At 38.0% G+C, this 14,137-nt stretch overlaps 1 protein-coding gene and 1 long non-coding RNA gene across 2 annotated transcripts; both read right to left on the reverse strand.

Moving 5' to 3' along the window:
* Positions 1 to 384: 384 nt before the first annotated feature.
* On the reverse strand, positions 385 to 4,251 carry LOC104702559 (nitrate reductase [NADH] 1). The gene is made up of 4 exons (XM_010418430.2): positions 2,879 to 4,251; positions 2,662 to 2,802; positions 2,332 to 2,564; positions 385 to 1,892 (listed from the first exon to the last, which is right to left on the reverse strand). Exons 1-4 carry the CDS (start codon positions 3,936 to 3,938, stop codon positions 567 to 569), a joined length of 2,760 nt encoding a protein of 919 aa, XP_010416732.2. The 5' UTR covers positions 3,939 to 4,251; the 3' UTR covers positions 385 to 566.
* A 4,770-nt stretch (positions 4,252 to 9,021) lies between these two features.
* Positions 9,022 to 11,079, reverse strand: LOC147941761 (uncharacterized). The gene is made up of 3 exons (XR_015560796.1): positions 10,552 to 11,079; positions 10,128 to 10,453; positions 9,022 to 10,033 (listed from the first exon to the last, which is right to left on the reverse strand). It is a non-coding gene; the product is annotated as an uncharacterized LOC147941761 (long non-coding RNA).
* Between the last annotated feature and the right edge of the window lie 3,058 nt (positions 11,080 to 14,137).

Consider the following 14,137-nt stretch of genomic DNA (forward strand, 5'->3'; position numbering starts at 1 on the left):
TAAGGAATTAGTAGTACTAGTCAAATGCGTCTAAACCCACGAATCTTGCGGGGCCAAAATCGAAACTGCATTTTAGATCTTTTCATTTCTGTATCGAATAAGTTTGCATTAAACATGTTTTTATTATTTTGTCTGTTTTTTTTTTTTTTTTTGTAGTCACTGACGAATGATGATTGAAAGCAACACGGCCACAAGTGGTATAACTATTAACTAACTTCAAACTAGTTGTCTTAAAACGACAAAACGTTTACCAGGCGTGATTAAATGAATATCACTTGATGTGAACTATAACAAACTTATTAGACGACTAGATCATTGTGGAAGCATAATAACTCAAATTAACGATAAAGATATCTAACATTGACCAAAACAAGACGAGAAAAATTTGAATTAACATGCTTTCATCATTTATCATCATCATCAACAACAACATAGACTATAACACACAATTTATACAATATACATTTCGAATACAAACTCTTACCCAAATAAGCATATGTATTTACATATATAACCGATACTTGTTACTGACTTTCGAATTTCCAATACATATAAATTGAGCAGGATTAGAAGATCAAGAGATCCTCCTTAATGTTGTAACCCATCTTCTCTAGATTAGGCTGCAACGCGAACTGAATCATAGGCGGTGGTCCGCACGCGAGTGCGACAGCCTCACCTTCTAAACCTTCGGGGATATGTTCTCTAAGCACTGCTTCGGTTATAAAGCCGGTACTGTAGTTCCAACCTTCCTTTGCAATTTCGACGACGTACCAAATCTTTAGCCTCTCCTTATGCTTACTAGCCCATCCTTCTAGCTCTTCCCTCACAAGTATGTCATCCTCGGTTCGGTTTGCGTAAACCACATACATCTCGGTTTCGTCCTCTGGATCACTCAGTATCGACTGAATGATTTGGTAGATTGGAGTTATGCCTGTTCCTCCGGCAAGCATTGCTAGTTTCTTGGCAAACTTGGGTTTGCCGCTGACCATGAAGTTGCCTTTGCCTTTGTACTCAATGTGTCCTAGTGGACCTTTGATGTCTATCATTGACCCGATTGGTAAGGAGTCTAAGTGTTGTGACATGAGTCCTCCATTGGGGAACCTTGGATGGACGTCTTTGAAGTAAACTTTGACGACTAGGTCGATATGACCAACGGCATCGATGGCGCTGGTCGGAGTATAGGCTCTGAGACAGAGTTTGTCGTTTATGTTGGCGCATACGAAAACATGCTTCCCCACGGGTAGACCAAGCTGCTGATCTTCGGAAGGTAATGCGAATCGGAACTTACGAACATCGTGAGAGATCGAAGTCTTCTCGATGAGCTTAACAGGGATTTTCTCACGTGGGTTGACCAAAGCTATGTTCTTTGTAGGAGCCACCTCTTTGATCGGAGCTAACAAAGAAGCTAAGTTTGAGCCACCGTGGACTGAGACGTTAGGAGAAGAGTCGTAGCCAGTAGTGATGAGTTCACCGATACGGTAATCTTCTAAAAGCTTCTTGGCTTTGTCGGAGTGAATGGCTTCGAACTCTTCGGTGCAATCAGTACCTGCGTTAATGAGGATAGAATCTGTGCCTCCTGGATGATCTTTCAAGAAACGTGTACAGTCATAGATGTGACCGTGGACGATGATCCATGCAGATTCAGCAGTGTTGTGTTTTCTAACTTCGGACATTGAGTACATCTTCGAGGCAGTGTTCATGAAAGGAGACGAAACAGATTTCTTCAAGGTTTGGTTTGATTCAGAGGAGATCTCAAGCTGACGCTCCTTTGCCATCCACCCACCGGATTGGTTTCCGGGTCGGGTCGGGTGTTCGAAAACTATCCCTATCTCTCCTCTATGAGGCTTGCACACGTTGGTTTTAATCCTGAACCAGCAGTTGTTCATCATCCCCTGTTTAACACAAGTCAACGTTAGTCAAACATCATAAAACAGTGTCTTATTATAATCGTAAAATCTAAAATAGTTATTATAGCTGGAGACCCTAGACTTTTGACTTTTCTATGTTTAATACAATTGCCCGCATGAAGGGAGATTATAATACTTAACCACTAAAATGAACTGTACAACAGAGACAATTAAAGAACTGGTCTTGGTTTCCATGTTGATTAGTGGCTCTATTAAAAAATTATGAAAAGTGAAGATGGTAATGGTAGGTATCACGTTCAAAAAAAGAAAAAATCATCCGTAGCTCCAACTTTGTAGGACGAATAGGAATATAAAATCGAATAATTTACACAAAAAGTAGGATTAAAGTTTTTAAATCATACTACTAAAGAACAAAGTAGACTAATTAATTCTATAATTAAAAATTAAGAGAGGAGAGGGTTACCATGAGGTTCCAGATGAGTTTGTCAGGCTGGGTGTTGAAAGACTCGTCCCAAGCTCGAACCGCAACATCTTTGGCGCTGAGCAGATCAAGAACCTCAACGTCAAGTGACCAGAAACACCAGCACCAGAATTTACCGTACTTGTTCGGTTTCTCTTGGTGGTCAAGCTCACACACACTCCACGTGTCTCCTCCGTCTAGAGTCACTTCAACTCTCGTTACCTTCTTACCTCCTCCTGTGAATTTCCAAACCATTTTTATTAGTATTAGGACTTTAATTACATATCAATCAATCATTTTTAATTACATCAAAGCTTTAAAATATTTAATTACCAGAGTAAGCGTATCCTTTCAACGTGTAAGGCCTCTGAGTGGTAAATGCATTAATCGGCAATATCTCTTCATGACCAGGTGTTGTAATCACCGAGTTAATATTAAGCTCGTTGATTATATATTCAGGCTTATACCACCAAGCTGTAACAAAAAAGAAGTAAAAATTAATAACTGTAAAAATAAAAAAGTAGACGAGGGTAAAAAAAAGAAGAGTTACCTTCAGCATTAGCCAGCTCAGCATCAACGAGAGAAGGAAGGACACGATTGTCTTTGTAATGATAGTAACTATCAGATTCTTGAGGGGTAACGATGATACGTTTTAACCATTTAACCATCCGACCACCGATGAAACCGGGTACAATAACCCGAACCGGAAACCCATGATCCGGTGTCAAAAGCTCACCGTTTTGCATATAAGCCAATATAATATCTCTAGCAGGATCCATCGCCATCTCTTTCTTGATACTCGTCCCGTACTTGGATCCGCCGCCGCCGGGGAGATCCTCCGCTCCTTCGAAGCAGACGTTCAACGCGCCACCTCTCCGGCTGTAGATCCCGCAACGACGGAGGATGTCGCTTAACGGAACACCTTTCCAGAGAGAAGTGGATACTCCGGCGGATCCCCAGTTGAACCCGATCGTTTGTTTCACCATGTTCTGTTCCTTGCGGCGGTTACCGGCGCAGACGAGCGTCACCGGGAACTCGCGGCTGGGGAACTCGGAAATGAGCTCTTCCATGGTGAACTTGAAGGGACGTTTGACGAGTCCAGTGATCTCGATGGACCAGTCTGACCAGTTCGCTTTGGGAACAGCGCCGTGGTTACGGACGTAATGGAGTGGGACGGGAGTGATGAAGCCATGGTGCATAAGACGAGGGAGAGGCGCTTCGGCGTTGAAAGGATGTTTTCCGGTGAGACGGAGCATGGAGGAGTTACGCTGGATCCAACAGTCAGCCGTTGATTCGTCTCTAGGATCCAAAACCGACGGTTCTAAATCGCTGTTGGATTTTTTAACGAGCTCCTTGTAGTAAGGGACGTTACGGTTGTGGCTCTCGTCTTCGTCGTCGCTTGAGGAGTCGTCGTAACGGTCTACGACTTGGGTTTCTTTGACGAGTTTTTCGGTGAGGATGACGTCAAGAGAGTGGTTTTGGTTATGACGGTGACGGTCGAAGGAGCGAGGAGGAGAAGGAACGAGAGGAGGTTTGAAAGCAGCGTGAACGACGCCGTTCATGGGGGTGTTGATGAGGGGATAATGGCGGTTATCGACTGAGGTCGCCATGGTAGTAGTAAAGCTATTGAATCGGTGAGAAGAGAGAGAGAATCTATTTTTTCTTTTTCTTCTTTTCTCCTTTGGGTTTTGTGTTGTGATATTATTATTTTGGTTTCTGAATAATGAGGAGTTATAGGGTTGTATTTATAGGGCGTTACGGAGATTTAGTAAATAAATAAATGTTTATAAATAAAATTGAAAAAAGAAGAGAGGAAGGAGGAATTGACAAATGTGAGTTTCTGTGGTCGCTGAGTCCGAGGGACCTACCAACCTAGATCCCAAGCTTTGGCCTTTAAGGCGGGAGATTTTTTATTTCGCAGTTGTATTGTATGATGTTTTTTTATTCTTAAATAAATGTAAACTATGTGTAAAACAAAATGCGGATCTTAGGATTCGATCCGTGGGTAGTAATAGTATCATGGGAGGGTACTATGAATCTATGATACAACATCCTCACTCAACTAGTTTTCACTTGTGTATGCAATAAGAATGATGCACATATCGATAATATAATAACTTTGATTTGATGCTTAAAGCGAATGAACAAAGCTAGAGTACATGTCGATTATCGTAAATTCAGTTTTCTATAAATTATGTCACTAGGACACCGTAAAAATCCCATTTTACTTTTTACGTGTCGGATGTTTTTTGATAAAAAGATTTTAAAGAAAGACATTCGTTATAAGTGTCGAATATTGTTTACTAGTCTTGATGATGATCATTTAGCTTATCTTACTATACGTTATTAATTATAGTATTATACATTTCTACTACCAATCAATACAATTTACCGTGATAATCAACTATTAATTTGAGTTAACAAAATTAAAGTCGATAACTTAGTTTTGTTAGAAATTCCACAATTATAGTGTCTGAATTGTTTGTGGCCAAAAAAAGCAAGAACATATATATATATATACCCTAGTATTTTTGTTTTTGCGTACACTCTAGTGACGACAAAAAAGTATTTAGAAAAAAACCCATATATGGACTGCAAACTGTGTCATGGCCCGGTTCTCTACAGTTCATATGCATGATTTAATTTAGACATGGCTTTTATGCATGATTATTTCATTGGAGTCGACATTGAAATTGGAAAAGTCAAAAAAACCCTAATTTGGAATGAAACTTCCAAGAAGTAGTTATATGTGATAGATTAATAAAAATATTGCACTTGAAAAAAGAAGAAACACATGCATGCCTTTACCTTGAAGCTAAAAAATTCAATAAATAGAATACGAACAACAATCGAGTAACCACGGGCAAGATAAACCTTTTCCCTTACAAAAGAAAAGCTGAGATAAACCTTCCCCTTGAAGCCACAAACATAGCCTGCTGTATATATAACAATGCTAAGTTCTAGCTACTTGTTACGTACTATAAAATGTTCTAGCTAACTTACGATATATATAAAGGTAATTTGATTTTGATATAGAAAATAAATAAATAAAATGGATAAATTATTCATATTTGCCTAATTGCCTGCCATGCATTGAACATTCGCTTACAATCGTCAAGTGTGGATGCAGCGAAAATTAAGATTTGGAGACACTTCAATTTTTTTACATTCTTACCACAACTATGTTTTTTTTTTTTTTTTTTTTTTTTTTATCAATGTGTTACACCAAAATGGTTTACTTACTGGAATATGCATAAGTTGAATGTAGCTGGCAAGAATAATATTACCTAGTTATACTCCATATTAAATGGTGCGATTACAATAAAGACATTTGGGTTGAAATTTTGTTTGTTAATCAATGCAAAATATCACAGATGAAAATAAAGAATTCATAGATGTATGACTCAAGATTAAATTGCATTACGTTTACAGCAAGCTGTAGTAATCAGCAAATTCACAGGTAGATTTTGTTTATATTGACTTCAATTTCTAAAAATCAACGTCAAATTAGACGTCGGTGTAATAATAAGAAAATAGGGCATAAGAATCCGGTGGGTAGCTAAAACATATACTATGTATCAGATATGATAGTGAGCATATTGTTGACATGTTTAATATAGGAAAAAATGTAATAAGTAAGTCGAGAAAGTAAATATCTCGAAGATTTTTATGGATTACATGACGATTAAGAAGATAAAGCGCAATTAAGTATAAATTAAACAGAGATTATGGTATAAAAAAGGGAGATTAGAGAGAAGACTTTGGAGGCTAAGTGGCGCATGGGAACACCAACGGCCAAGCAAATACGCGAACGGGGCAACCAAACAAAGAGACGGGTCGGAATATTATTTTTGTCATTTGTTTGGATTTTCAATCTTTTTGTTTTTGGTTTTTTTGGTTTTTTGATAAATTTGATTTTCAGTTATTAGATTATTAATTATAAACGATATATGTGTAAGAACGCATATGGACCCCCGTATTATCATCTTTACATGCGGTGTATTAAAATAAATTCAAGAGTCAATCTTGGTTAAAGCTTCTAAACTAGTAATAATCAACTTTGCACTGCTTAGATACATGGAGAAGTTACGTTTTATTAATTAAAAAATGTCATGGGGAAAATGCTATATATTAAAACTTGAAAATACTGTAACCTCATTTAGGTTAGAATTTTTAATTTCTTTACTGCATTTAGATTTTTTTTTTTTTTTTTGGTAAACGATCTATTATTTCTTGGTGGTTCTTGAAACCTCTCATACCATCGTTACACTATAATAAACATCTTATCCAAAATTTAGGTCGTAATTCCATAACATTTTTAAAAAATAGTTTTCAGATAGTTTATCTTGCCTTGAACAAATATCTATATTGTTAATGATAAATAAGCACGTACGTGAACGTTTAACTTAATCATAAAAGTCAGTTTAAGTTTAATTAATTGTCAGCAGTAATATCAAATTCAGTTTAGTAGACTTAAGACAATTTTCATCTACATCTATCAAAGTTTATATACGGTGTAGTAGTTTTTTAATTAATTTAGGATCAGTAACTCTCTCATTAGTTAATTAGTCTTTTTATTGTTTATGTGGGTTTCAGTCGAAAAGAGAAATGTTGATTAAATTTTTAAATATATTTTTTTAAAAATTTAGTTAAACAGTTATTTTAAAAAAACTACATTTAATATCGATAATTTTTGTTGTTTCTTGTAATCATGTGTGTCATTTAGACGTAAACGTGTGATTCTTATAAGCATATGTGTCATTTAAATGCAACCCATTGTCTCTTATAAACATGTGTGTCATCTAAACGCAATCGCGTGTCTCTTATAAACATGTGTGTCATCTAAACACAAACATGTGTTTTTTATAAATATGTGTGTCATTTAAACACAAACGTTAAATTTTTAATATTTTTTTAAAACGAAACAATAAATATCATTTTTGTAATCCATTTGATCATTAATATAAGAAATTTCTTGTATATTTACATTTCGGTTAAATATATGTATCAACAACAATTAATCTATGTGTGATATAATCAGATTATGCAAAGTATCATGATAATTTCCTTATTTAATTTTCCTGCACCATAACGCAACTAAATTGACAACATACAGTACAAGTCTCATTCCTTTCAGACAACGGCAATGTGCTTAAGACCAACATATAAGCTTGACCCCCATTTATATAAAGTAATGAGTAATGACAGACCACCAAAACTATGATATGGAGATTTGGCACACGTAATCTTTAAATGTTTTTTTTTTTTTTTAATATCTGAATTGGATATTTTACGAGTAAAGAATTTACTTTCCACGGTCATGAAACGGTGAACCATTGAATCTCCCATTCGGGAATCTGTCTGTATTTGTATATGTTTTACTATTTTAAAAGAATAGTATATAGCTACTGACAAAAGTAAGAAAATTGTACCGTATATATGTTGAATAAGAAATGGAGGCAACTGGGGGAGCTTGATGCGGTTAGGGAAACAACGACGACCCTTTCGTGACCCTTTGAGCCACTTTCACTACATTTACATTTATTCATTTTTCTTTTCAATTTCTATATTGTACATGTACTATTATACTATAAATAAATAAACCATGTCGTACTATGTAAAAATGTAGTAATGAAGACCAAAAAAAAAGAGAAACTTCAGTATATACTTATTTTGATATATATGGAAAAACCGCGTCGTACATAAAAATGTAAATTGAGGAGAAATTAAGTATGTATATATTATATATCTTCATATGAACACATAACTGATGTTTTTTCTTCTTCTTGTAGTATCGAATGATTAACCATATGAGATAGCCACAATATTTCCAAATGGGTATTTTATTTGACTTAGCGTCAATTCAAACACAATTATCCTGGTGGATAATCATAATTATAATCCCTCTTGTTGCTTCTCATTTTTTTTTCTTAGTTTCGCTTTATATAAGCAACACTTTTGTTTTTATATAAACATATTTAAACAGCACTTTTCATTTCATATAACGAAATAATGAACCACTTGACACCACACACATGCGGCTATATATTTTTTTATCCATATGATATTTGCCATATTGCCTATTGGTATAATTGGAAACTTTTACTGTTTATAGTCAAATATAAAGTTGTAATTAAAAAAAAAAGGATATGGCACAATTGGGAAGTTGGACACATGCAGTTGAGTTATACCTGGAACTATTTTTCAACTGAAATTAAGTTAAATAACCTAATACTGTACAAATACAAGAATTATATTCATACAATACAGTAATTGTGTCAGGCAAAATTAATAAGTTTAGTTTAGATAATATAAGTATAAGAAAAAACAATAATTATGGTTAAGAACCCATCTTATAGTGGAAGATCCAAGATTGGTGAAGTTCAGTCTAGACACACATATTAAAAAGAAGTAACCACATACTTTTATATATTAGTATTATTAAATCGTCTTTTTCAATTAAAATAAAATAAAATCAATGGTTGTGTCGACTAAATCAATGTGGATAATGTGATTATAGTAAATATGTAGCTGGTATACTCACCACATACAATCAAATATGTTGGATGATATAATAAAATCATAGACAAAAATAAAAATGCAAATGAAAATGTCAAGACATTAATTTACATAAGCCAGTTTTTTTTTAAAAAAATCATAGAATAACTATTTAAAGTTGACAGTCGAATGAAATGCAAATAAAAATGTTAAGAGAATATACATAAACCGTTTTTTTTTTCTTTTTCCTATAACAATGCAATCGCCCACTGAACGGTCACCGCCCTGAGTGACTTAACTACACAAATGGTAATACAACTGCGTTCTCGTGTTTTCAGAAAAGCAAACACAAAAGAACACTTAGAAATAAAAAATATTGAACCTTTAACCCCAAAAATAGAAATACCCATCGGTCCTAACAAACAATGGTGAATATCCGCGACGGTGCAAAGCTTTCCGACTTCCATTTTTCCTCCACAAAGGACAACCACCGTCACCAGCACCGGATCTAACCATTCGAAGTGTTTAAGGAACCAGAGTACAGAGGAGATAGAAGCAACTGTAAGTTGTTTCTCACACTCTTCCCCACTCTCAGTGTAACCCTTGCAAACTTTTCTTAAACCTTTTAATCCTGTTAACCCTGGAGAACATTTGATAATACTTGTAACCATCGGAACTGTAAACCCACAAAACCCTCATCTGAAACCTTAAGCTGTAAGTTATGGAGAGACGTATACCGTACCACCAAAAAGGAAAGGAGTAGAGAGAGGTTTTTCCCCACCCCCCAGGAAGAGAATCAGAGCCCCAGAGCTGGATACATCAGCACTAATCGAAGCTAATGCCCTCACGCTAATAAGACGACTCACCAACCCGTCAGTCCAAAGACTATGGTCTTTATTTCCTTTCCTTGCTAACCGCTGGAACCTCCGGGGAAAAACGACGGGAGCCGACCTAGGAAGAGGATGCTTCCAATTTAGCTTTGAATATGAGGAGGATATGCAAAAAGTACTTGATAACCGGCCGTACTATTTTGACCAGTGGATGATCATCCTTCAGAAATGGGAGCCAGAAATCTCAGAATCCTTCCCATCCCTAATCCCTTTCTGGGTGGAACTTCAAGGGTTACCAAAGCATTATTGGCAACCTATTATGTTGCAAACTATTGCGGAAGAGCTAGGAGAGTTCATTGACCTGGAAATAACAGCCTCTGCTGCAAAGATTAAGACTCTCATTAACGGTCTACAACCACTCGCAAAAGACACAATAGTCCAATTTCCAAACGGTAAAGAGGCCATTGTTACCTTCGAATACAAGAATCTCAAGAACCATTGCCACCACTGTATGAGGCTATCTCATGAGATGAAGCACTGCCCGGGATTAGCTGCTGAAAGAGAAAAACTTAAATCATCTACGGAAAAACCAAAGTACAACCTGGGAAGAGAGGTGTCCAGAAATTACTATGTGGCTAGTGATAATTTCACAGCTCCGAGATCCCAAGGTTTTGCAACCCATTCGGGCTTTGAATCCCAAGAAGGTATTACCTCTCGAAAACGCAAACTCGACAGTAGAGCAGAGAACCAACTCACCTTTTCGGGGGAGAGAACTAGCAGAACCCCCTCAGCTGCACCTATAAGAGAAAGAAGATATGAGAGTAGTGGACGACCTAGATATGGTGAAAAGAATAGCCCCAGAATCCATAGTCAATCAGCTCGAGCACCAACTTACCGGATGCTGCAATGGCAAGAAAAACCAAATCAACAATACTCAGCTAGAGGAGAAGATTCAGGGAGCTCCAGACCTCGCAGACCTCCGCTGGAGAGAATTGTAGAAAACCTTGAGCAGCGAACTCCGCCAACTGCCTCCACTACTCGAGAAACAAACCAGAATGCTATTGAAAATGGCGGCAGAATAAACCCGACTCCGGTAGTAATACCTTCCAAGGATCAAGTCTTAAGTGAGTTAAGAGAGGTAATTGTACAATACTGCTCTGTCGCAGATCCTACGGAGAGTGCAGCGAGGAGACAGAGAGTCATTCAGGGTGAGGCAAGGAACCTTATGAACCAAACAGCGGAAGAGATTATTGAATCTGCGGTGGTGTTAGCCTCTGATATCCTACTGGGAGAGGAGGTGGCTGTGACTAGAACCCCAGTGAATCATGTGATTATCAGTGAAGATCTGCCACAAATTGACAGAACAAGAGCAACACAAACACCAAGAGGTCGAGGAAGACCACCACTGGCAAAACCACCTACAAAAACTGTACAAAAGCTGTCAGGAGCTAAAAGCCAAAAACGAAACCTAATTCAGGGTTCTCCAAAGAAACCAAGTGCTCCTAGACAGATCCAAAGAAGTGGTGGAGAAACCTCAAAACAAAAGAGAGGAAAAGCGGCAGACTCAGAGCGAATTGAGGATGAATCATCATCTATCAGAAGCCATAAGTCGAAACAACGCAAAACCGGGGATCCAAAGATCTCTTTAATACCTGCAAGAAGGAAGAATACGGTGGATTTTCAGAATCCGCCAACCCCTCTTCCTTAAGGGTACTGAGCTGGAACTGTTGTGGGTTGAGGAATCCCATAACAGGCCAGCGGCTAAGGGAAATCAAGAAAAAGATATTCCCTGACATTTTATTCCTCACGGAGACAAGAAATACCTCGGAGTTTATTCTGCAACACTTGGACTGGATGGGATATACGTCAAGCTTCCTTGTTCCCCCATCAGAGTCGACTGCAGGAGGACTTGCCTTGTTCTGGAAAGGAAATATTGAAATGGAAATCATTACCTCTTGTGCAAATTTTATTGATACCAAAGTAACAACAAAGGGTAAAACTTTCTACTCTACCTTCCTATATGGAGAACCGGACTTGGCCAAAAGACAAGAGATATGGATCCAGATCCAAAACTTTGGAGAAACTCGAAATAGCCCCTGGTTTATTACAGGAGACTTCAATGAGATCATAAATAACTCTGAAAAAGTAGGTGGTCCACCAAGATCTGAGGGTTCATTTACTAACTTGCGAGCATTGATGTCTACTTGTGACCTCTTTGATTTAAAACACTCAGGAAACTTCCTGTCATGGAGAGGAAAAAGATATTCTCATTTGGTACGGTGTGATTTAGACAGGGCTATGGCAAACAGTGAATGGGTGTTGGAATTTCCTTCGGGCAGAAGTGAATATTTGAGATTTGAAGGATCTGACCACCGGCCTTTGGTCACCTCCTTTGACCCTATTAAACAAAAGAGAAGAGGTTTGTTCCGGTATGATAGAAGTTTAAAAGGAAATGAGGAAGTGAGGAAACTTATCCTAGATGCCTGGAAGTTGATCCCGGAGGCAGCAGTTGAGGAAAGACTGGAGGTTTGCAGGAGGGAGATAATCACCTGGAGCAAAAAGAACCATGAAAACAGTCAAAAAAACAATCAATCTGCTCCGGAAAGATTTGGAAGAATAAATGACTAAGGATGAGGATAATCAAGAGGAGTTAGACAGAATAAACAAAGAGCTACTGAAAGCTTACCAGAAGGAAGAGGCTTTCTGGAAACAGAGGAGTCGACAGCTGTGGCTCACCTTGGGAGATAAGAATACGGGATATTTCCACGCAGCTACCAAACGCAGGAGGGCCCTAAACAACATATCAGTGATGGAGGCAGCGAATAGTATTCCAGTTTTTGAAGAAAATGAAATAGTCCAGGCAATTACTGACTATTATCAACAAATCTTCACCTCCTAGGAAGGAAACCGAAGGAAAGTGGTACAGGAGGCTCTAACTCCCTGCATAACAGAGGATATGAATGCAAAACTGATTGAGATACCTTCAAGCGAAGAAATAAAAAAAGCATGCTTTGATATACATCCTGATAAAGCCCCGGGCCCGGATGGCTTCTCAGCTTGTTTTTTCCAATCAAACTGGAGTACAGTGAGTGATGAAATAGTTGCCGAGGTCCAATCTTTCTTCATCACTGGAAACCTACCACACAAGATCAATCACACCCATGTTAGGCTCATTCCCAAGATTACGGCTCCTCAAAAGGTCTCAGACTATATACCTATTGCTTTATGCTCAGTATACTACAAAATAATATCCAAAATACTGACCAAAAGACTGCAACCAATCCTCTCGTCGTGCATATCTGAGAATCAATCAGCCTTCGTCCCCCAAAGAGCTATATCAGACAATGTGCTTATCACACATGAAACCCTGCACTATTTGAAAACATGAAAGGCAAAAGAGAGAGTGTTCATGGCTGTCAAAACAGACAAGAGTAAAGCAAATGATCGTTTAGAATGGGATTTTATCAAGGTTGTGTTGGAAAGGATGGGTTTTCATAGACAATGGGTGCAATGGATGATGCAATGCATAACAACAGTTTCCTACTCTTACCTGATTAATGGACAAGCGTTGGGCTTAGTCACACCCCAGAGAGGCATTCGCCAAGGAGACCCCCTATCGCCTTATGTCTTCATTCTGTGCAGTGAGGTACTTACTGGTTTATGCAATCGAGCACATGAACAAGGCAGTCTCCCAGGGATCAAAGTTGCAAAAGAAAGCCCCCGCGTGAACCATTTATTATTTGCGGATGACACAATGTTTTTCTGTAAGTCGGACTAGAAGAGCTGCATGAAACTGAAGAATATTCTGCAAAAATATGGAGAAACATCAGGTCAACAGATCAATCAAGATAAATCTGCCATCACCTTCTCAGCAAAAACAAGCAGGGAAATAAAAGAGCGAGTAAAGAGAGACTTAGCTATACACAAAGAAGGGGGTCAAGGCAAATATCTAGGCCTCCCAGAGTTGTTTGGTCGAAAGAAGAAAGACTTGTTCACTCAAATAGTGGACCGGATAAAACAGAGAGCTATCAGTTGGTCTTCCAGATTTCTCTCGATGGCAGGCAAAATCACACTACTGAAATCTGTACTAACTGCCATGCCAACCTACACTATGTCTTGTTTCAAGATTCCAAATTCACTATGCAAGAGGATCCAAGCTGCACTTACCAGGTTTTGGTGGGACTCCAATACCGGAAAAAAGAAAATGACCTGGATCTCCTGGAAAAAGATATCAAGATCATTTAAAAACGGAGGATTAGGGTTTAGAGATATCAAAGTGTTCAATGATGCCCTTTTGGCAAAACAAAGCTGGAGACTACTTACCAAACCGGGAAGTCTACTTGCACGGGTGCTAAAAGGCAAATACTTCAAATCCTCATCTTTCCTGGAAAGTGAAACCCCAGGAAACGCATCTCATGGATGGAGAGGAATCTGTATAGGACGCGGGCTACTAAAGAAAAAACTGGGCAGACTAATAGGTA

This window comes from Camelina sativa, chromosome 7 (genome assembly GCF_030686135.1).
Source record: "Camelina sativa cultivar CO46 ecotype springtype chromosome 7, ASM3068613v1".
Lineage (NCBI taxonomy): Eukaryota > Viridiplantae > Streptophyta > Magnoliopsida > Brassicales > Brassicaceae > Camelina > Camelina sativa.